Below are 23,366 nucleotides of genomic sequence, written 5' to 3'. Positions count from 1 at the left end.
GGATGTATGAAGGCTGGTGGAAGCCCGTGGCCCGTGACTGAACAGCTAGTTCATCACAGTAGCTTACGACAACATAGACACCACACAACACGACACTTTTATTATTCTTAGGATATTGTAACACCAATATATATATATATATATATATATATATATATATATATATATATATATATATATATATATATGGGAGCGGGTGGCTGGAAATCCTCCCCTCTCGTTTTTTTTTAATTTTCCAAAAGAAGGAACAGAGAAGGGGGCCAGATGAGGATATTCCCTCAGAGGCCCAGTCCTCTGTTCTTAACGCTACCTTGCTAACGCGGGAAATGGCGAATAGTTTGAAAGAATATATATATATATATATATATATATATATATATATATATATATATATATATATATATATATATATGTATGTATGCTATTTCATGTGTGGCGGGGTGGCGATGAGAATGGATGAAGGCAGCAAGTATGAATATGTACATGTGTATATATGTATTTGTGTGTATGTACATGTATACGTTGAAATGTAATTGTATGTATATATGCATGTGTGGACGTATGTATATACATGTGTATGTGGGTGGATTGGGCCATTCCACGTCTGTCTCCTTGCGCTACCTCGCTAACGCAGGAGACGGCGATTAACAATACGTTTGGTATATCTATTTGAGCCAATTGTAAATGAGACTTGACCTTATTGAGTGTTTACAATTCCAAAAAAAATAGTAAAAATATTATCAAACACGCTAAAGTGAATTCGGAACAAGTGAACCTTTTTTAGTTACCAGATCAAACTCCTTAAAATTACCAAAGCAAAATGAAAACTTCATTAGAATACTTAAAAGTAACTTTAGATTACATTTCCCTTTGAGGAATTCGTCCAAAAGTCACACCCAAAATATGTCATTCGTTGATTCAACTCCATTCTCATTCCAGTGCACCTGTAACTTATTACCCACATCGCCAAAATAAACTGTAATGAGTTAGTTAATGAGTAGAATGATAATTAAAAAAACTGTAATGAGTTAGTTAATGAGTAGAATGATAATTAACATGTCACCAATGGCGATGCTACAGCAGAAATAGAGAATTCAAAAGCTTTTTTTTGAACACAAGCGAAGAGGGGGAAACCCCTCCAATTAATTGCATTAATCCCACGCAAACCAATACAAACTTCTAAATTGTTATCAGTCGGGTTTTCGAGACCCCTTTGCTCAACTACCCTTGCTCGTCTGGCCTTGAACGAGGCCATTAGCCCAATGCCCTCGTTAGATATTAAGAACTACCACTGCTGTGGCCCCTCCAATTGCTCTTGTTACCCCCCGACCTTAATTGCTCCTTTTGGGGGGAGAACCTGTCAGCAACGGGGGGTCATAGACAAGAAACTAGGTCAAGGTAATGACCCCAATTGGGCCATTAAGGTGGAACAAGTAGTGAACGAAGAGAACAAGGTAATTGGAGCATTTGGACTTAAGAGGAAAGTGAAGAGTTCAATGGCTGTTAAACTGTTCCCATAATTATAAGTTGGGGATTACATAGACAAACATAATAATAAACTTAAATAAGAACTTCATTTGATATGATAGAAAAGAAAAATTAGTTCTTACGTTGATATTAATATGTTATCTAATAGACTTATATAGAGGAGAGTTTTGGGATCATCTTATATACCCTGAATATTTGAATTAATTAAAGATATATGATCGAATAGGAAAAAGGAAGAAGGTGTGAGTGTTCCCAAGTTCATAACGTTAACTTTGAACTTCAGATGAAACTGTCAACCCAAAGAGACTCTTCATATGACATCTGGTTATAAGGCACTCGCACTCCTCTTAATTGAACTTACAAGGACAAATTTTATTGGGCAAAAGTCGGATATAAGGATTCCAATAGTGATAACGTAGGGTTGAGTCGTAATAAATAGAGGATCCAAGACGCTCCACCCCGGTCGGGTCATCCCGATCCCTCCGTCTATAGTCCTCATATCAACAAATAGCCCACGATGGCGAAAACCTACGATTATCTCTTTAAACTTTTATTAATTGGGGACTCCGGGGTGGGGAAAACGTGCGTCCTCTTCCGGTTTTCCGAGGACGCCTTTAACTCGACGTTCATCTCGACCATTGGTAAGGAAATGGGGGTTTTAGAGGAAGGGGAATGGGTGGAAAGTCTGGAGGGGTGTGTTGGGAAGAGGGGGGGGTCGTCGTCTTGAAAAAGGGGGCCCTGGCGGTGCGGTGTGCTAGAACCCCCACCACAGGTAGTCTTGTCCTCCCCCCAACCACCACCACAGTCCAGTGTGAGAGAGGAATATGTACTTAGTGGTTCTATGAGGGTGTCAGGAGGCCAGGGCACGAGTGGGGTACAGATGGGAACAATGGGTCATCCTAAGGGGGTTCCAGTGTGGCCTTAGCTCAAGGGTTGACCAATGGAGTCATTTGGGTATTGTTTATATTTATGGAGATAATTTTTTATTTCCTGGGTTGGTAAATTTATTAATTAGCTTAGGGGCAGCATGGGGAGGGGTGGGTGTATGTCACTGGGTTCCTTAAATTTTAAAAGTTACTTTAAGTGTCGTTGACCAGGTTGAATGACAGGACGTGACCTTATGAGGACGACCATTGGGGTGAGGGGGGGCTATGAGGCTCAGGGAAAATGTGGGGGTAAAATGCTGTTTAAAGTTCTTGAAACGCTCGTGGAAATCAACAGAAACATGTGAAACTTCTCATATAACTTATTAGTATTTGATATATCATAATTATCGGTTTTATCAAAATAAACCAACAGTAATGATGATAAAGTAGTTTATCTTTTTATTTCTGTATTGTTAACAATTTTTGTATCGAGTGATTTAGTCATGCAATGCTCATGTTGTTTTTAAAGAATATGGTACCAGTCGCAGTGCATGATTTGGAGAATTATATTTTATTAAATGGTATAAAATAAGTCAGTCATAGTATATAAGGGCATATTTAGGTATGATTAAAGTATTGTTATGTTATGTACTTGTAGAAAAGTATGAGAACCCCACCTGGCCTCTCAGCCAGTCTTCATTTATCATAATATTCATTATTTTTGTAAAGATATGCGAGTTTCACGTATGCTTGAGTGCCACCAAAATGATGGTGGACGTCGACAAGCAGATGACATGGTGAGCAGCGTCATGATCTCCAACAACAAAGGAATTTAATGTTGTTTCATTTCTGCTGTCATTTTGATTACTTAAAAAAGGTTTTTGTAGTTTATGCTGATATATTACAGGTGTATTACCTAATATTGTGGGAGTATCATATTTAATTTGAATATATGACTTCGTTATCATTGTATTTAGTATCATTCAATGATATGTAATGCTCTACAAGTGTTACAGTGTTCTCTAAACGCTACACTGGCATTGCACACGAAATCGCTCAGTTTTCAAAACTAATAACAATGAAAAGGTAAACTAGTAAATTTTCTGTGATTGTTTCATTGTTCCCCATAGTGAGGAATGTTTGCTGAAAGTACTTGCCTTCGCTGGGATTAAGCAAAGGTAGTTTACAAGATCCATCGTAAACCCATTCTTAGTGAACAGAAACTGAATAAAACATAGGACAATAAATCATCGTTTTTTCCTAATAACACAAAAATGATGTGAATCTTGGCTGGTAGGGGGAAAGTGGTTGGGGTTCTCATAGCTTTCATTGATTACTACAATTGTCAACGGCTTTTATGATTACCTTATAGTTTTCCTGAGCTTTGTATCCATAAACACAACCATCTTATTTTTATCATAGGACCACTTACAGTATATTATTTTATCGTCACCCTTCGAAAGAGTGTAAGGAGTCCATTCACATGGGTATTTTTATGGTCATATATTATTTCTATGCTGCCCCTGATCAATATGATTACCAAAGATCTTAATATTTGGAAATGTTAATTTAGCAAATATTGAATTAATGGCCATGGATGTGTAGACTGTTGAATGTATTATGTTCAAGGGGATCTGGAATGTGGAATGTTAATTGATATGTTTTGCAGTGTTGAATTACTGTTGTGAGAGTAGAATACGATTTACATGTAATTTTTTTTTCATGAAAATTGATATTTAGTTGATAACTTGAAGGGCTATGAAGATGAGGTGAAATGAAGGGCTAACGCACAAGTAGGTGAAACACTTGAATTTCAGCAAAACCAGTGAAAACCTCACCTGCCTTTTTTCTTTCTCGATAATCATCTTTGCAGGCACAAGAAGCATCTGCGAGCATTTTAGAGAACACAGAGCTCATTCTCAGTCATGATCCAAGTCATTTATGAGGGCCATAGCCTTATTTAGATGAGACACTTACGTTAAGTTACGTTAAGCTTCTAGTTAAGGATTTACCTATGGAAGGGTTAAGTAGCAGTAACTGTAAACTCCCTCTTTTTGGGGTTATTCTGCCTCCAGCTTTATGTTACTCTATGGTTAGCTCCTCAGAATCTGACTCCAGCAGTTCAGTCACATCTTACTCTCTTTGATAACAGTGTAAAAGACATTATGACTGAAAAACCTTATCGTTTATTAAGATTTGCATATGAAAACTTAGTATTTCCAAGGAGACAATCAGCTGGTAGAGTATAATTGCTGACGATTTTCCCAGTGACTTTAGGACAGGAATCTTGGATTATTTTACTTTGACATTACTATGAAAGATATTATGACCAAAAAGCCAAAAAGACTTCTAATATCTGTAATTGTTTCGTTAATGATGGAAGGGGCTTTTGGAATGGTAGATTAAAAAAGACAGGACTTTTGTTTCCAAAATATCTCTATTGCAAGATCTTAGTGTCATTCTAAGGAATTTGCTCTGTAATTCTCGAACGTGTCTATTGGAAAATGTTGCTATATGGAATATTATTTTCAGGGGACCTTCTGTGCTGGAAGCACAGGATGGTAAATGAACTATTAGTCTGTGAATGTTAGAATTTGAGTATTTTTTATATCAGAACCAAATCATGGTATGTTTGTATTATGTTTTCTCCTGATTTATATTTCCTTTAAGATATCACCCTGAACCTCCTTTTTTTTATTCATTTAAGGGATAGATTTCAAGATTCGAACTATTGAGTTGGATGGTAAGAAGATCAAACTTCAGATATGGGATACAGCAGGTCAAGAACGTTTCAGGACTATCACCACTGCATACTACCGAGGCGCTATGGGAATCATGCTTGTTTATGACATCACAAATGAGAAGAGCTTTGATAATATCAAAAACTGGTATGGTAGAAGTATGGTCAAAAATATAAGATAGTAGATTTAGTTTGGTCAAAAATGTAAGATACTAGATCTAGTATGGTCAAAAATGTAAGATATTAGATCTTCCTTGTCTTGGTATGGAGAGCATAGTTAAGAGAACAAGAATTTTTTTTGATAGCCATATTCTTTTCATTATTATGTTGTTATGCAGTTCACTTACTTGCCCCTCACCCATGTAATTCCCTTATAACAAATGACAAAGAGGGCTAGTCTTCCATGTTGTATGCAAAAAACAAAGTTCATGAACAATAGTACCTTGCCAGTGTTGTAACCTTTAATTCGGAGATACTTCATCAGTAGCGCAAAATTCATAATTCTTCTTGCTTCACTAATGGTATGGGTAACCTCTTTGACATTGAAATGTGTTTGAAAATATTCTGCCTCTTGGCTGTCTTGTTATCCCAAAGTCCTCCATTACACTGGAATTACATTCGTCAAAAGCAAGCAGACCACTTCATATCACCAAACAAAGGCTGTATGTGTGGGTGGAGGGAATGTACGTGGCATCCTATATTTGCCACCTTTATGGTCATTTTCTGTGTAACTTACATCATCACCCGCTTTGTATTCTTGACTTTCCTCACAACATGATATAGCTGATATGCAGTGTATAGTATTTCTTCTTGTTACCTAGATCGTCTAACATGCTCAGAATTCTTAGTGGGGTCAGTGTATGCTTTACAAGATTTATTACCCTGTGAGATTAAGGGACATGCATCATCCATGATGATTTCCAGGGTACTTAGGACCCAGAAATGTTTCCCTATATGTGGTGGGTGATTTTAGTGGCCTTTGCAGGCCACTGTTGTTGCAACAGGTTAACTTGGAATTGAAACAGAGGCAAGGAAAGTTAGATAGACTTTTGATGATGCTATGCCTCATCAAATTGTCTGGTGACAAAGGCTGTCACTGAAGGGGTAAAAGTTGTTAATTTGCAACTAATTTCTTAAATCCTTTTTGTTTTTTTCATTATGTATGGAGAAATTATGATATTATCTGTGATCTTAATTTGAATCTTTGCATTTATATTTACTATAGCCAGGATTACTAGTTTTAACATATGATTTGATGCACCCTCATGATATATTTGTGCTTCAAGAAAGGGATACATACATATATTCTGTAAGTTTTCGTAGTCAGTGTGCTTGGCGTCTCTTTCATGGTTTGCACCCTAAACATTGAAGACATGTTTATGTTCATTTGAGAGTATGGTAGTTTCATGTTAGATGTTTTTCCATCTCTTTGACTTACAGAAATTTAATGCTTGCAGGATACGGAACATAGAAGAACATGCTTCGGCAGATGTAGAGAAGATGATTTTGGGGAACAAATGTGATGTGAATGACAAAAGACAGGTGAGATTTCATTTCTGTAGTCTGAGTATGGATTATTCTCTATATGACATCTTTTGATCTGTGAAAGATGCTTTGGAGATCATTCATAACTTTATGGTTGTCCACACTTGGTCCTTTGGGTTACTATGCCATCTCGTGATCTTCACATGTGTGTTGGGTCTTGGAACTTACTGACAATTTGGAAATGTGCCTTTAAAGTATTCCTCTTTTTCAACCACTGCGCCTTCTTGACATGCCACTTTCTCTTGTGCATCTCCCAATCAGTTGTTCTCCTTCCCTGCTAATAATGCCCATATACCTCTCTTTTCTCTTTCACTAGCAACTTAACTTCATCATCGCATCATCCACTACCCTCTCTCAGCTGTCTTCTTCCCACATGCCACACACTCCTCTTGTACACATAAGCAGTGCTTCCCTACATAATTCCCATTCCTAATCCACTCCCTCAGCTTCGTTTCCTCACACCTTTTTGATATTCTGCATGCAGTCTCTCTTTGAATTTCCTCATGCAAGCCTCTCTTTCAAACTCACTCACTTTCACCACCCTCTTTCCATGCACATTATTTCTTCTTTTCCCAACCTACCCAATCCAAGAGTCCTTCTGTTGCACACCTATCATTAATCCATAATCCAGTGGTGTCTCCTTTTCCCCACCACCACTATTTTTAAATCAGGCATTCCCAATCACCAGTCTCTTTTCAGCTCACAACTCCCCAAGCTGTTCACCATTTTCGTTCACAGCACTGGGTACCCCATGCCTCCCAGTTATACCATCTGCTGCCACTTTACCCACTTTTGCATTCAGATCATCCTTCATTAATACTCAGTCCCTTGCATCAAAACTGCCAACACACTCCCTTAGCTCCTCTTAAAACACTTGCCTCTCTTTGTCATTCTTCTCATGGTCAAGTGCATAAGCTCTGATGATCAGCAACCTCTTGTAATCCACTTTCATTTTTACTCACATCAGTTTTGGGATCACTCCCCTTAACACTTTTACTCATGCAATTACAAAGGAATTCAAACAACACACCACTGGGTCCTTTTGAGGCTGTTTGTGATAGTGGAAGATATCAGAGACTTGCAGATTAGTGTGGTAAAAGTTAGAATGCATACAGATAAATCAAAGAGATAACCTGCAAATTGTCACTGTGTCTAAGGAGGCACAAAATAATGCAAGTCTTGGAGTTGGAACGAAAGAATTTTCATTATTCTTAAATGTATCTATAGGACTGCTTTCACTCACTCTAATTGGCAAATCATTCCATATGTTAACAATCCTGTTGAAGAAAAAGTACTTCACCTCATTCAAGGTAAAACGTGCCCAAGAATTTATGTATATTATTACGAATAAAGTCAGATGAGTTAAGTCTTAAATAACCTGAAAGGTCAAGTTTATCAAAGCCTTAGATAATTTCAAATGCTTAGATGACCTCAGAACTTTTTCTTTTCCAAGCTAGATAGTTTCAAGTAGATTACCTCATAACCTTCTCTTTTCCAAATTAAATAGTTTCAAGAGTCATTTAATCTGCTCTCATAGGATTTGTTTCTCAGTCCAGGAATCATCTTGGTAGCTTGACATAGTACTCTCTCCATTCTTTGTCTCATTTTTAGTAATGGTGGCCAAAACTGATCACAGTATTCAAGATGTGGATGAACCAATGAATAGTTCTGGTTTCCCTGGACTTAAATTTGAAGGCATGCATTAGAATCCGTGCTTTGCACTGGTTTTAAATCACCAGTGATTATTACACTCGAAGTCTTTTTACTAGTAACCTTTCATGTGGGACCTCAGTGAAAGCTTTTTGAAAATCTAGATAGATAACATTGTCTGCCTTACTTTTGTCTTGTATGTTGATTATATCATAAAAGAAGCCAAGCAGATTTGACACACGAGTTATTTCATCGAAAACCATGCCGAGAATTCTTCAGGAGAAGCACTACCCCTTCTTTAGCTCTCAGCCTCCTATTAATCCCTGGCTTTACCTTTATGTTTACCATTCTTCCACCTTCCCCTTGAACTCTGTTTCGCTCAGAGCAAGAACATCCAGGTTCTTTTCCTCAACTCTTCTTCTCATCTCAGTTTCATTCACAGACATTCAAACATCCCAGCTTGATCCTTTGAGGAGGATGAGCACTCCTTCCTTGACTCCTTTTCCAACTTTTAGAAATTAATATACAAGAAGGTGAGAGTGTCCAACCCTTAGCTCCCAGTCCTCTTAGCCACCTGAGACTTACAAGGAATTCATGGGAAGTACTCTTTCTCCCCATCCCCAGGAATATTTGTATTTATTTATAATTACCGAAAGACCAGTTTTTATGAGAGTCTTGGTGTTACCCAAGTCTTCTTTTTAGAGACTCTTGCAGTCCGAGGCTGTGCTACATCCAGTGTGTAGCCCATTACAATATGTTGATCTCATATAGCAGAGCATGCCTTAACTTAGTACGGTATAATAGTCTCTAATGGCACAGCATGTAGCTCATTATAGTAAGTTCTCGCTTAGTGCAGCATGTAAACTATAATAGTATGTTGGTCTCTTATGGCATAGCATGTAGCTCAATACAGTACGTTAGTCTCGCATAGTGTAGTATGTAAACCATTGTATGTTAGTTTCTTATGGCACAGCTCATTAGAGTATGTTAGTCTTTCACATAGTACTGTATGTAGCTCATTATAATATGTTGGTCTCTTATGGCACAACACATAGATCATTACAGTATGCTTATCTTGTATGGTACAGTTTGTAGTCCATTTTAGTACTTGTTCTCTTCTGAAACAGCACGGAGCCAGTTACAGCATAGGGTGTAGGTCTGCTGTTGCACTTGGTTAGGATGTTGCTGCTGCCGTTGATATTGCTTATGTTGTCTTACAGGAAGGAGGTTTGAACTGTTGAAACATCAGAAATGCACTGTAACTGCTTAAAGCCATATGATGAAGAGTTTATGTTGTTGATGAGCAAAAAGTGTGCTTGTATGAAGGAAGAAACCATTTGTAAGATTTAGCTTGTTTTAGTTTGCTCTAGATGTACAGTATGTATTCCATTTGAGATATGTAAATGTTAATGTATTAAATCGTGACAATTGATTTACAGGTCTCTCGAGAAAGAGGTGAGCAGCTGGCCATAGAGTATGGCATTAAGTTTATGGAAACATCAGCTAAAGCGTCCATTAATGTTGAAGAAGCATTCTTTACCCTTGCCCGAGATATTAAGGCAAAAATGGAAAAGAAATTGGTGAGTGTATTATTTTCTGTTGAGGTTAATAAATGGATCATAAATTCTTTTGAAAGTATGCACGGCAGCATGTTGGTATGGAAAAATGTGCTGTTGTCAGATAGTTGTTTGCTTTACCAATTGGTATTTTTCAAGTATTCCTTTATTTTTGTTTAGAAGGTGCACTCTAGTGTAGGAAATTGAAAAACCTTTACAAACAGTAAATAACCACCTTCGCAATCCAGTCTTCAATTCCACTGTACCCATGTGAAACTACATTCTTTTTGAATGTACAAGTTTGGCTCTTTCTTTGGTGTTGTGAACACCACCCATCTTTCGAACATTACAAGCCCAGATTCATCATGTCACAAGACCCCTTACGTCCAGTCCAAGATGCACCTTTCATAATGAAGGCACTAGACACTTCCTTCTAAATTTTTCTCCTCTAACCCCATAAAGACATACATCACCACCACAGTTTGTGTGATATATGATCCCTCTCAGTTGATGTTTATGGCTTCCAGAGTGTAGCCAGAGCCTAATAGAAGGGTAAGGTGGGGTATTAATTTCATTAGACAACCACAATACCCCTTTTGTGGGGCTCTTGCAGCTCCATGGCTGCATTTCATGCAGGTGCATGGAGATGTTGGACTTCCTTGGAGTGAGGTGGTCTTCAATGAGACTCTACTTCTTTCCGTCCATTGACGATGACACATAGCTAGAGTTGAGTTCAAACTCTTGAGATAACTACTCAGAGGAGGTTCTGGTAACACCTTTATATATTCTTTATAAGTTTGAGGACAATATGAGGTGTGAGGTGCTTTGATTGCATAAATATGAAAGGGTAAGAGAGAGGTGTGATAATAGAAAAAAGTTTGGTTGAGAAGGGTGAAGAGGGTGTGCAGAAATGGTTTGGACATGAAGATAATGAGTGAAGAGGGGTTGATAAAGAGCATGTATGTGTCAGAAGTGGAGGGAACAAGAAGAGGGAGACCAAATTGGAGATGGAACGATGAAATAAAAAAGATTTTGAGTGATTGGGGCCTGAATTTGCAGGAGGGTGAAGGGTGTGCATGGGATAGAGGGAATTGGAACAGTGTGGTATACAGGGGTTAGCATGCTGTCAGTGGACTGAATCAAGGTTTGGGAAGCAGCGGGGGGATACCATGGAAAGGTTTTTAGGTCCAGGTTGTAAATAGAGAGCTTTGGTTTTGGCGCAATATACATGACAGCTAGAGAATGGATGTGAGAGAATGCAGCCTATTTTCGTCTGTTCGTGGCACTACCTCACTAATGCGGGAAATGGCCATCAGTATGAATAAGATTTATATTATGTTATATTCGATAATTGTACTCTATGTTATATGTGTAATTGCCAGGTCCTTTTTCTTGAAAGAGTCCTGGTGTTATTCCAGGAGCTCTTAAACCAGACTGTTTTTTTTGTTGTCATCTGATGATGATACAACCTGCTGGAGGTGACTTTCACTGGTGATGTAGCCATAGGCAGGCAAAAAATTACTAGCTTCCTGCCCCAGGAGTTCCATCTATCTTTATAAGGCTCCTGCAGCACTCTGGAAGCTGACCATATTCACTGGTTCGGGCCATAGGTCACGAAGTGTTGCGACGTTTTGTGTGTCTCTGTGGAGAGTTCAGGGCAATGAGTTGAAAGCAATTGTATCTTTGTTATGGAAGTTATATCATAGCATTAGGGTTTTAGGATATGTTGAAACAGTGTTTGTAGTGTTGTGGAGGTGAGTAATGTTTGGGGAGTGGACTTTTAAGACTGAGTTGGGAGGATGTTTGTTTAGTGCTTGATGGGTTATTTCAGTGTGTGTGTGTTTTGTCAGCGTTATATTTATTGAGATTGGTGGATTTGTAAATAGAAGTAGTTGAAGGTTAAGGCAATGGGGTAAGCTTTTTAGTTCTACTTGGGAGCTGGCGTGTAGTTATTGAGTGGTTTGGGTATGAGGGGTACATTGCTGTTTCATAGAATTGAGTGCTGAGCATGTTGAGGTGTGATTGTATTGAGAGGATCTTTGTTTCATTGTAGATATTGAGAGTTTGTGGTTATAAAATGTCCCAGTCACCCACACAGCGTGGCCTCAGACGTAAACACTCCACTTCAACACTGCACACTGACTTCGCACAACAGAGCCAACTGTGGTGTAGCAGTTAGCATTCCTGACCGTGATGCATTCACGGGCTGCCCAGGATTGAGTGCATGGGTTCGAATCCTGGTTGGAGCTGTTGATCCACAGTCTACCCAACTGTTCATCCACCCCTAGGGATTGGTCAATTAAATGGGTACCTGGCTCAGGCTAGGGTTTGTATAGCTTTAATGGGATGGCCTTGATTAGGGCCTCAGCTGCCCATGCTGTCTCAGCTAACAAAAAAGAAAAAAAATAGCTTTAGCCCAGCACAACCTATGTCCCTCTCAGTGCTAGTGGCATTTGACATAACCAGAGCCTTTGACACTCCCCTGACACCTTCAAACATAAAAGATGAGGAGAGAGACTTTTTCTGGGCCGATGATATGTTGCTTAAGATTTGAAAATACATTTTGTTAGCAGTTGTCTTCACCATAGAATGCATTATGTAGTGATGAGTTTAGATGTTGGCAGAAACAGAATTAACATGTAGCATTATTGGCAGGGAATTTGAATAGAAATAGGAATTGGCTTGGCTATGTTGTATGGTATATAGACAGTTGTACTCTTGATTTATTGGTCAATTTTCAGAGATTCCAACAGCACTTCGTATTAAACTGAACCTCACATCAGGGTACGGTCCATATTCTTCCACTTCTTTTTTGACTTAGATAGATAGATAAAGAATTTACTGACATTTACTACATTACCATTTGTTACTTTGCCTTTGAAGCATTTGTTGTCTTATGCAAGCAGCTACACGAAGGAATTCAAATATTAACAGACCTGTGGGTCCTTTTGAGACTGTTTTTGGTAATGGAAGAGAAGAGAATATGTAATGGAAGAGAAGAGAATCTCTCACTTTACTGTGGTAAAAGGGCATACAAATAATTCAAAGAGAATGATTGATAGTCTGTAAACTTTTCATGAAACTAAGGGGAGGTGCAGATTATATCAGTCAGAGACTTACAGTGAATATTTATCAGGTCTCTTCTTAATTGTTTCTATGGTACTGCTTTCAACCACCCTTTATGGTATATCATCCCAAATATTGACAACTCTGTTGAAGAAGTATTTCGCCTTTATTGAGGTAAAGTATTTGCGTATGAGTTTGTATCCATTACCCATACTCAGATCAGATGAATCTAGCTTTTAAGTAGTTTGTTAGATTGAAATTATCAAAGCCTTTGATGATTCTGAATACCTGTATTAGATCATCTCTTAACCCTCTTTTCTAAGCTAAATAGACTTAAGTTGTTGAGCCAGCTGTCATAAGATTTGTTTCTCAGTTTGGGAATCATCTTAATAATTTGCTGCCATACTCTCTCCATTCTGTCTCTGCTCTTTCTTTTTTTTCAAGAAAGCTAAAGACAGTATTCAGGTTAAGGGATATACCAATGAATTTTAGAGTGAGGATAATTTCCCTAGATTTAGATAGAGCCCACTCTATGACTCTGATTTTTTTTATCGCCTTTTACTGTTTACTTAGCTTCATGTCTCTGGAGATTATAGCACTTAAGTCTTTTGCCTCATTTACATTTTGTAGGCCAACAGTTTATGTTGTAGCATGCCTTTTCATTTTTGGTATGAATATGTAAAAACTTTGAAATTATAGTTATCAAATTTTATTCGCTGCCTGTGAGCCCAATCCATCAGTTTGTGTATGCAAGTTTGGAGCTGCAGACATTCAGTTTCTGTTGTGAATTTATTTCCTAGCTTAGCATCCGTTGCACATTTTGACATCCTACAATGCATACATTAATACACGTGAGAAAGAGAACCAATGACAAAATTGATATCTGTAGTGCATATAACCAGTCTCAGGCTTGACCATTTGTCACTACTCTTTGCTGCTGGTTAACCAGCTTTCGAATCACTGAAGTACAACCACATCTGTTACATGTAAATTTACTTTTTTGTAAGTAACATTTGATGCAAAACTTTAATGAAAGCTTTTTGAAAATCTAAATAGATATCGGCTACTCTCATCATGCATGTCGATTATATTAAAGAAATCAAGCAAATTATTCAGACATGAGTAATATGATAGAAGACCATGCTGATAATTTTTTGTTAAGTAGTGTTCCAGTGAATAGCTTACAGTTTTGTGCCAGATGATTGTTTTCATAAGTTTACCAAGTACAGACGTGAAGCTATTTGGATGAAAATTTGCCACCAGGGACTTGTATCCTTTTTAGAATATCCGTGTTACATTGGCAAACTTCTAATCTGGTACCTTCCCTGTAACAAGTAACTTACTGAAAAGAGAAGTTAAGGGCATAACTATCACATTTTTTGCCTTTTCATTATCCTCAGATAAGATTTACTGTGATCTGCTGTTTTTTATTTACTTTTATTCCATTTAGTGTGGTTGAGAGAGCAGAGGAGGTTGTGCTAAAATGGTTTGGACATATGGAGAGAATGATTGAGAAAAGATGAACAAAGTGGATTTGTGTGTTAGAAGTGGAGGGAACAAGGAGAACGGGGAAGCCAAACTGGAGATGGAAGGATGGAGAGAGAAAGATTTTGAGCGAGCAGGACCAGAACATGTAGGAGGGTGAAAGGCGTGCATGAGTTAGGTTGAATTGGAATTATGTGTTACTGTGGGGTTGATGTGCTTTCGGTGGAGTAAACCAGAGCATGTGAAGAGTCTGGGGTAAACCATGGAAAGGTCTGTGGGGCCTGTTTGTGGATAGGGAGCTGTGGTTTCTGTTCATTACACATTTCAGCCAAAGAATGAATGTGAGTGGATGTTGCCTTTCTTTGTTCCTGGCGCTACCTCACTAATGCAGGAAACGGTAATCAAATATAAAAAAGATCATACCTTTAACCTTTATGTCAGTGTATTGCAGAATATTTTCTTCTCTTAGCAGAGGAACTGGATTCGGGACAGTTGTGTCTTCACTCACAAATGTAAATGCAGGAAAAAGAAATAATTTAAGATCTCTGCCATGGGTTCGTTCTCCTGAACCAAGTCACTGTTTTCTGTGATTAATGGATCTTTAGCCTGGGCAATGATTCTCTTGCTTTTAACATAACTTCAAAATTCTTTAGAGGTTCTTTTGCTTTTTTCAGTAATATACACTTTGTGCTGATGTTTACTTTGATATATAAGTTCTTAGTTTTTTCTGCAAATTTGCACGAGTTACTCTTTCGTGTTTGTAACTGGTCTGATTAAAAGTTTCTTATGTGCTATTTTCTTAAGCACCAGGCTTCTCTTTATTTCATTCCAACATTTTGGCTTCATTTGATAAAAGACTCTCTATTTCACATTGGCACTTATGTTCCCTCTACAATATTGAAAGTTTTACCGTAGCTTTTTCAAATTATGCGACATCATTTTCATTTACATAATCATCACAGATTTACCTGTCAAGAGCAATGAGGAGATCATTTGAATGTACAGAAAGTAACCGTTGCCAGACTTTATCTTGCAGTTATCCGATAATGGAATAAGTTCTTTGGAATCTAAGAGCTGACGAAATTGTGGATATGGCATTTTGCCATATATGTTGCTTTCACATTAAACATCATATTGTATGAAAAAATTTTCTGTTCTTTTAGGTATTCTCTAGCTCTTGAAAGCTCACCTAGCATGCAAGGTGTGTGTCTTTGATTTATTTGATTGATTTCTTACAGTGGTTTCATTTTCTTGCAAAGTTGTGGATTACAGTTGCAGCAAGAGATGCAACAGAGAATAAATTTGTTTTAAATGTGATTTTATTGTATTGTAGTTAATACATTTAGAATAACTGTAGTATCATTATTATTATTGTTGTTATTATTATTGTTATTATTCTTATTATTATTATTATTATTATTATTATTATTATTATTATTATATTTATATTTATTAATTTTGCTTTGTCGCTGTCTCCCGCGTTTGCGAGGTAGCGCAAGGAAACAGACGAAAGAAATGGCCCAACCCACCCCCATACACATGTATATACATACACGTCCACACACGCGAATATACATACCTATACATCTCAATGTACACATATGTACACACACAGACACATGCATATATACCCATGCACACAATTCACACTGTCTGCCTTTATTCATTCCCATTGCCACCTCGCCCCACATGGAATACCATCCCCCTCCCCCCTCATGTGTGCGAGGTAGTGCTAGGAAAAGACAACAAAGGCCCCATTCGTTCACACTCAGTCTCTAGCTGTCATGCAATAATGCCCGAAACCACAGCTCCCTTTCCCCATCCAGGCCCCACACAACTTTCCATGGTTTACCCCAGACGCTTCACATGCCCTGATTCAATCTACTGACAGCACGTCAACCCCGGTATACCACATCGATCCAATTCACTCTATTCCTTGCCCGCCTTTCACCCTCCTGCATGTTCAGGCCCCGATCACTCAAAATCTTTTTCACTCCATCTTTCCACCTCCAATTTGGTCTCCCTCTTCTCCTCATTCCCTCCACCTCCGACACAGATATCCTCTTGGTCAATCTTTCCTCACTCATTCTCTCCATGTGCCCAAACCATTTCAAAACACCCTCTTCTGCTCTCTCAACCACGCTCTTTTTATTTCCACACATCTCTCTTATTATTATAGTTATTATTATTATTATTATTATTATTATTATTATTATTATTATCATTATTATTATTATTATTGTTATTCTCACTAACTATTATAGTTCTTTATTTTCCATGAATATTCCAGTGATCATTAAATTTTCACTTGTAAGGCCTGATGGATGCAGTGGAGTTGCCCATCTGTGTCTTTATCCATCTCTCAGGCATTTGAAAAATGCTTTAGGAATGATTTTTAGTACAGAAGATGCATTCATTGTAACATGAAACAGATGGCTTCATTCTCCAAGGGCAGAATGGATCTGCATGGTCTTTGTACAGTTTATATTATTATTATTATCATTATTATTATTATTATTATTATTATTATTATTATTATTATTATTATTATTATTGTTGTTATTATTATTATTATTATTATTATTATTATTATTATTATTATTATTATTATTATTATATTACTATTATCATTGTTGTTGTTGTTTGTGATTATTACTAAGATACATACTGTAACTCACTTCTCTCTCTTTTTTGTTTTACCTGTCTGGTATATTGTTTCACTGGCTCTATAGAAGGTAATGTTTTTGTTTTGTAGAGCATGCAAGTTGTGAAAGTAATAGACCATATCTCAGTTACCTTTTAGAGATGTTACACATGTAGTTTAAGTGTACAGCGTAGTTGTGCGTAGAATGTTTTATCATGGGGAGATAGCATAAACTTGTAGCAAATTCTCAGTTGTGCAAGAAATGGGCTTCTTTACCCTTAAAGGTTACAATCAAGTACATTAGAATGTATGTAACATTACGTTCATTTTGGACATGCTGATTTTGAGATTTGGTTTTTACTTTTCAGACTTTTTGTGTTCTCACGCTTCCTTTGCTTTCTTGAACTAGGATTAGTTAACACAATTCAAGATGCATGATTGGTAAATAACGAAAGATTGTACATATCTCATATGTTTGTTAAGGTTAAGTATCCTTTATGCTCTCAAAAACTGTCATATTATTACTTCTTCCAGGTAAGAAGTGTTAGAGTAGTTTAGGATTTTCACTCAATAGGAGAACTGCATCTGTAAATATCACTACAAACAATGCTTCAAATTGGGATTAAACTCAGGTCTCTTTTGTGGCTGTCTCTCTACGGTGATACCTTTCAAAAAGAATTTCATGCGTGAATTTGTAAAATCTCATGGTGTATTGAAATAAGGAATGGAAATGAAAATCAAACATTAAGTTCAATATATTTATGCATCATTCTTCTGTAGGTAATGTCTTGCATAGAGGTGGGGATCTTTGTTCGGTTTATTCAGATCTTTAGTAGCTGATATCTTGCATCCAATTGATGGCCTCATTCCCATCTATATGTAAGCACATACTTCTGACATTTACTCCTTCCGTATTCATTAAATTTGTATCTTAAACCACTCAGCTATTGCTTCCATTACTGAATATTATAATTTATTGCTCATTGTTCTTATATACATTTTTATTTGAACATGTCATTGTATGTAAATACTTCCTTGAATTACATTTTTTTTTTATGCTATCTTGAACTTCATTTCTGTGAATCCTTTTGTTGTGGCCAGTTTGTAAATGTACTGGTATTTTTTTCTGCTCATTGTTGCTGGTAGAAATAGATTAGAATTTTTTATTTGGCCATGCTTATCATGAGTTGAAATATGCTGCCATTAATGCCTGTTGAAGCATCCTGTGCATTGTTACCAGATGCTACAGCATAAATTGTTTCTTTATACAGGTCATTTTTTGTGGGGATGTCGAGGAGGCCTGTGCAGGACTTGCACCATTATGCTGTATTCTAATTTTTGAAGCTGGGACACTCTTACAAGATGATTAATGTTAGTGAGGAAAACACTTATTACTCTTATTGTTTGTGAGAAAAACACTTCCAATAGTGCCAAACATCTCAATACTTTTTCCTGAGAGTACTCCTGGAGTAACTTACACGCTTGGCAGTGGAGCAGATTAAGTTAAAAGTTACATAGCAGAAGTAAACATTACTTGCTTGGTCGAGTCATATGTCATTTTTGGGAAAGATACATTCTAATAAATTGTAGTAGCAAACGTGTGGAGATTTTTTTAGAATATTTGAAAATATCCCTTTTGGATGTACCTTGGAAATTAGGACTGCCACAGCAAAAGGCTTTATCTTGGATTGAATACACACTTTATTAAAGACTTGTGTACACTTATACAAAAGGAAGTGATTCTTCTAATTTACAAGGTAGGTTAAAGACATTATGTAGAATTTGGGAATCTTTTTACAGTTGCCATTCTGAGATAGTCATGAATTGATTCATTACTTACTTTCATAGACAGATGTCACATTTTCATAATGTGAAATTTCTCCCTCCATTGTTGTAAGTCTCTTATTCACCTTGATTTCACTTGCAGCCATCCATACCACACCTCAGTTGTTTCTTATTCCACTGAGCAAAGTGATTTGACTGCTTCTTAATCTCCGTTATCTGTTCATTTATATTGACTTAAGTTATCTTGTAGAGTGGTCCTTGTAAAATCCTTCACAAACATCCTATTACTCTACATCTCTGTATATTAAAACCCCCTGTGGAAAGACCTATCCTCTTGTACAAATTCATTAGTAACATTCACATCATTTTCAGGTTAAACCTGGTTGTAGGCTTATTTTGTTATAATGTATTGGAAGATCACCAGTTCCTGCTACTTCCTTTTGTTTTCGTTACTTAGTGTTGTGATCATATGTACGTTTTGTGATTTTGTTCTTTTGATTATTGTTGTATTTCTGAATCTGAACCCTTTATATATCTAGCAATCTATCTGTCTTTGATGCCCATTCCCACTGGGAACTCCCTCAAAGGGGATGACCCTGGTAAAGGAATCTCCATAACTGGTTAACTCCATTGTTACTTGTTAGCCTTTAGTGCCTGTAGATACAGCAGTTTTTCTTTATGATTTTTTTATTCACTTTTATATTAATGCACATTGCGTTTAACTTTAAATGCACATCGCATTTGAACATTGGCATGTGCTTGGCGTTTTTGTATTGACTGTCCCATGAAAATGGATTTTCTTTTTGTAGCTACATCCCCATTTTCCACTTTCTACATAGACTCCACATTCCCATTTTAGCTCTTTCTCAGTGTATGTTTCTTGAATTTAATGAAAAATGAAGTTGATTTATTACATTCTTGTCTGGTTACCAACTTCAGCCTTGTCAAAAAATCATTCTTATATTCATGTAAATGGATTTGTATGTAGCATTTATGGATCTGGAGAAGGCATATGATAGAGTTGATAGAGATGCTCTGTGGAAGGTATTAAGAATATATGGTGTGGGAGGCAAGTTGTTAGAAGCAGTGAAAAGTTTTTATCGAGGATGTAAGGCATGTGTACGTGTAGGAAGAGAGGAAAGTGATTGGTTCTCAGTGAATGTAGGTTTGCGGCAGGGGTGTGTGATGTCTCCATGGTTGTTTAATTTGTTTATGGATGGGGTTGTTAGGGAGGTGAATGCAAGAGTTTTGGAAAGAGGGGCAAGTATGAAGTCTGTTGGGATGAGAGAGCTTGGGAAGTGAGTCAGTTGTTGTTCGCTGATGATACAACGCTGGTGGCTGATTCATGTGAGAAACTGCAGAAGCTGGTGACTGAGTTTGGTAAAGTGTGTGAAAGAAGAAAGTTAAGAGTAAATGTGAATAAGAGCAAGGTTATTAGGTACAGTAGGGTTGAGAGTCAAGTCAATTGGGAGGTAAGTTTGAATGGAGAAAAACTGGAGGAAGTAAAGTGTTTTAGATATCTGGGAGTGGATCTGGCAGCGGATGGAACCATGGAAGCGGAAGTGGATCATAGGGTGGGGGAGGGGGCGAAAATTCTGGGAGCCTTGAAGAATGTGTGGGAGTCGAGAACATTATCTGGGAAAGCAAAAATGGGTATGTTTGAAGGAATAGTGGTTCCAACAATGTTGTATGGTTGCGAGGCGTGGGCTATGGATAGAGTTGTGTGCAGGAGGATGGATGTGCTGGAAATGAGATGTTTGAGGACAATGTGTGGTGTGAGGTGGTTTGATCAAGTAAGTAACGTAAGGGTAAGAGAGATGTGTGGAAATAAAAAGAGCGTGGTTGAGAGAGCAGAAGAGGGTGTTTTGAAATGGTTTGGGCACATGGAGAGAATGAGTGAGGAAAGATTGACCAAGAGGATATATGTGTCGGAGGTGGAGGGAATGAGGAGAAGTGGGAGACCAAATTGGAGGTGGAAAGATGGAGTGAAAAAGATTTTGAGTGATCGGGGCCTGAACATGCAGGAGGGTGAAAGGAGGGCAAGGAATAGAGTGAATTGGATCGATGTGGTATACCGGGGTTGACGTGCTGTCAGTGGATTGAATCAGGGCATGTGAAGCGTCTGGGGTAAACCATGGAAAGCTGTGTAGGTATGTATATTTGCGTGTGTGTACGTATGTATATACATGTGTATGGGGGTGGGTTGGGTCATTTCTTTCGTCTGTTTCCTTGCGCTACCTCGCAAATGCGGGAGACAGCGACAAAGCAAAAAAAAAAAGAAAAAAAAATATTCCTGTACGCACTGTTCTTATGAAATCTCCACTACACTTTAATAGTCATTTATGCCAAAACTTTCTGTATTCACCATGCATTGTGAGCATCTTCCAAGTCATTAGTTGCTAAGTTTTTCATTTTATGAATTTTCTTGAACTGACATTTAGTTTAAATACTCACTGAGGTATCTTTCTATCTTTATGTATCTCTGAAACCCATTCCCTTTGGGATCTCCCTCAAGGATGGCCATAGCGAGATAGTCACTGAGGTACTATCCGCATTAAAGATTTTGTCCTTGCAGATTTTTGTACTGATAGTTTTCAGTGATAGCGTTGGTCCTAACATTTGTAAAAGTATTGAAATTTGGGTGTTGCTTAGTTTAGTAGGCCTATCTTCAACATATAATATGATGGAATATCAATGATGTGCCAAGGAAAATAGACATCTCAAGTAGGTGATAGAATATCAGTGATGTGCCAAGCAAAATAGACATCTGAAGTGTGTGAGTATCTATGTGCAAGTAGTTATGATGAGATTTTAGTTGAAGTAGGGCTTGCCTGTAGCACTTATTGCATATTGTTTGATTCACAGTACTTTTATTATCTGTACCTGCACGTTATTTTATAGTTGTCTCTTCTGGTTTGACCTAGCATTTCCTATAGCCACACGTTAAGTTTTCCTATGAATGTTTCAAGGCTCACGCCACTTAGATTTTTAATGTCATTGGATGAAATTTTGAAGGGTCTCACTATTATTTTTACTGGGCTGCCATATATCTTTGTTTTGTGACTTTTTATTTGCTTTTATTTTTTCATACTTGATTGCCGTTTCCCACATTAGCAAGGAAGCTTCAGGAACAGATGAAGAAAGGCTGCATTCACTCGCATCCATTCTCAAGGTGTCATGTTTAATGCACATATTTTTCATATCTGTTTTCCAGTTCCCACCTTAGCAAGGTAATGTCATGATCACATGACTGAGCTGTAAAGGAAAAATCCTAATTTGGCTCATTCCTCTGTTCCTTCTTTTGGAATATGACATTCAGATGTGTGGGTGTTATTCTCTTGAGGGATATTCATGGGAATATATCCACATCCTTTTACTATGTTATTCCCAATATATGAGGCTTGTTGTTTGTTTGCGACCGTTTATGAATTATCGTATATATTTTCATCTTTCTGAGCTTAATAGTTCTGTTTTTTGTAATCTTTCATGGTACTTGTGTTCCATGCCCTCAGATTTAATTTTAAAGTGTTTCAAACTCTTTCATGCTTATTTGGTCAGTAACCAGATAGCACAGCAGTATTCAAATTTGCTTCTGATGAATGCAATGAACATTTATTCATCACCTTTTCTTTTTCGTAAAGTCCTCATTATTTGAATGCTTATTACATGGCTTGCATCTTTCATCATTCTCATTATTCTGCTCCATGATAAATGGTTTTCAGTATGATCTTTGAATTCCAGTTTCTTATCTGTGATAACTCATCTACATCTTCACATTCAAACTCCTTTTCTCTGTTGGGCCCTTGTTGGGTTTCACCGTTATATTGCCATTTGTTATGTCATCTATTTATGCAAATATATTGTCAGTGAATTACATTAGGTTTTCGTCTGCTCATTTGTTAGTTATATCCAAGTCCTTAAACTTGTTTAGATGTATTTTGTTTACGTCATTTTACTAACTCGGATGTCATATGGGAACATATGACTGTACTTCTGTATTTCACATTATATGACTGATAATGTTGGTATTGATAGCATTGAAGCTAGTACTGTTTCTTCTGTATGGATGGGATGATGATGAAGGTAAATACAATAGGCTTGGAGACAGGGGCTAATATGCACTCTGTAGCGGGTAAGGGGTCTGGGAAAGTGAGTAAATTCCTTGCTGATGACACAGTTCTGGTGGCAGATTCATATAAGAAACTGCTGAAGTTGGTATCTGAGTTTAGGAGAGTTTGTGAAGGAAGGAAGTTAAGATTAAATGCGAGTAAAAGCAAGGTTATTAGGTTTAGCAGGGCAGAGAGAGAGAAGTTAGGATGTGAGTTTGAATGGAGAAAATTTGGAGGAAGTGGAGTGTTTTATATACCTGGGAGTAGACAGCAAGTGGAACCATGGAAGAGAACGTGATTCATAGGGTAGGTGAGGTTGTTATCTGGGAGGACAAAAATCAGAATGTTTGAAAGTATAGTCGTTCCAGCATTGTTGTCTGAATGCAAAGCATGAGCTGTAGATGAGAATATGCAGAGAAGGGTGGATGTGTT

At 37.4% G+C, this 23,366-nt stretch overlaps 1 protein-coding gene across 1 annotated transcript in view; it reads left to right on the top strand.

Moving 5' to 3' along the window:
• The first annotated feature begins 1,975 nt into the window (after positions 1-1,975).
• Rab8 (RAS oncogene family member Rab8) overlaps positions 1,976-23,366 on the top strand; it is a 32,344-nt gene continuing 10,953 nt past the window's right edge. The window contains exons 1-4 of the mRNA XM_071693645.1: positions 1,976-2,129; positions 5,062-5,242; positions 6,552-6,636; positions 9,729-9,869. Coding sequence (XP_071549746.1) covers positions 2,006-2,129; positions 5,062-5,242; positions 6,552-6,636; positions 9,729-9,869 — 531 coding nt within the window. The 5' untranslated portion in view covers positions 1,976-2,005. The remainder of the gene's footprint in view (positions 2,130-5,061; positions 5,243-6,551; positions 6,637-9,728; positions 9,870-23,366) is intronic.

This window comes from Panulirus ornatus, chromosome 56 (assembly GCF_036320965.1).
Source record: "Panulirus ornatus isolate Po-2019 chromosome 56, ASM3632096v1, whole genome shotgun sequence".
NCBI lineage: Eukaryota > Metazoa > Arthropoda > Malacostraca > Decapoda > Palinuridae > Panulirus > Panulirus ornatus.
The sequence above is the reverse complement of the archived record's forward strand: the minus strand, read 5'-3'. Positions and strand labels throughout refer to the sequence as shown.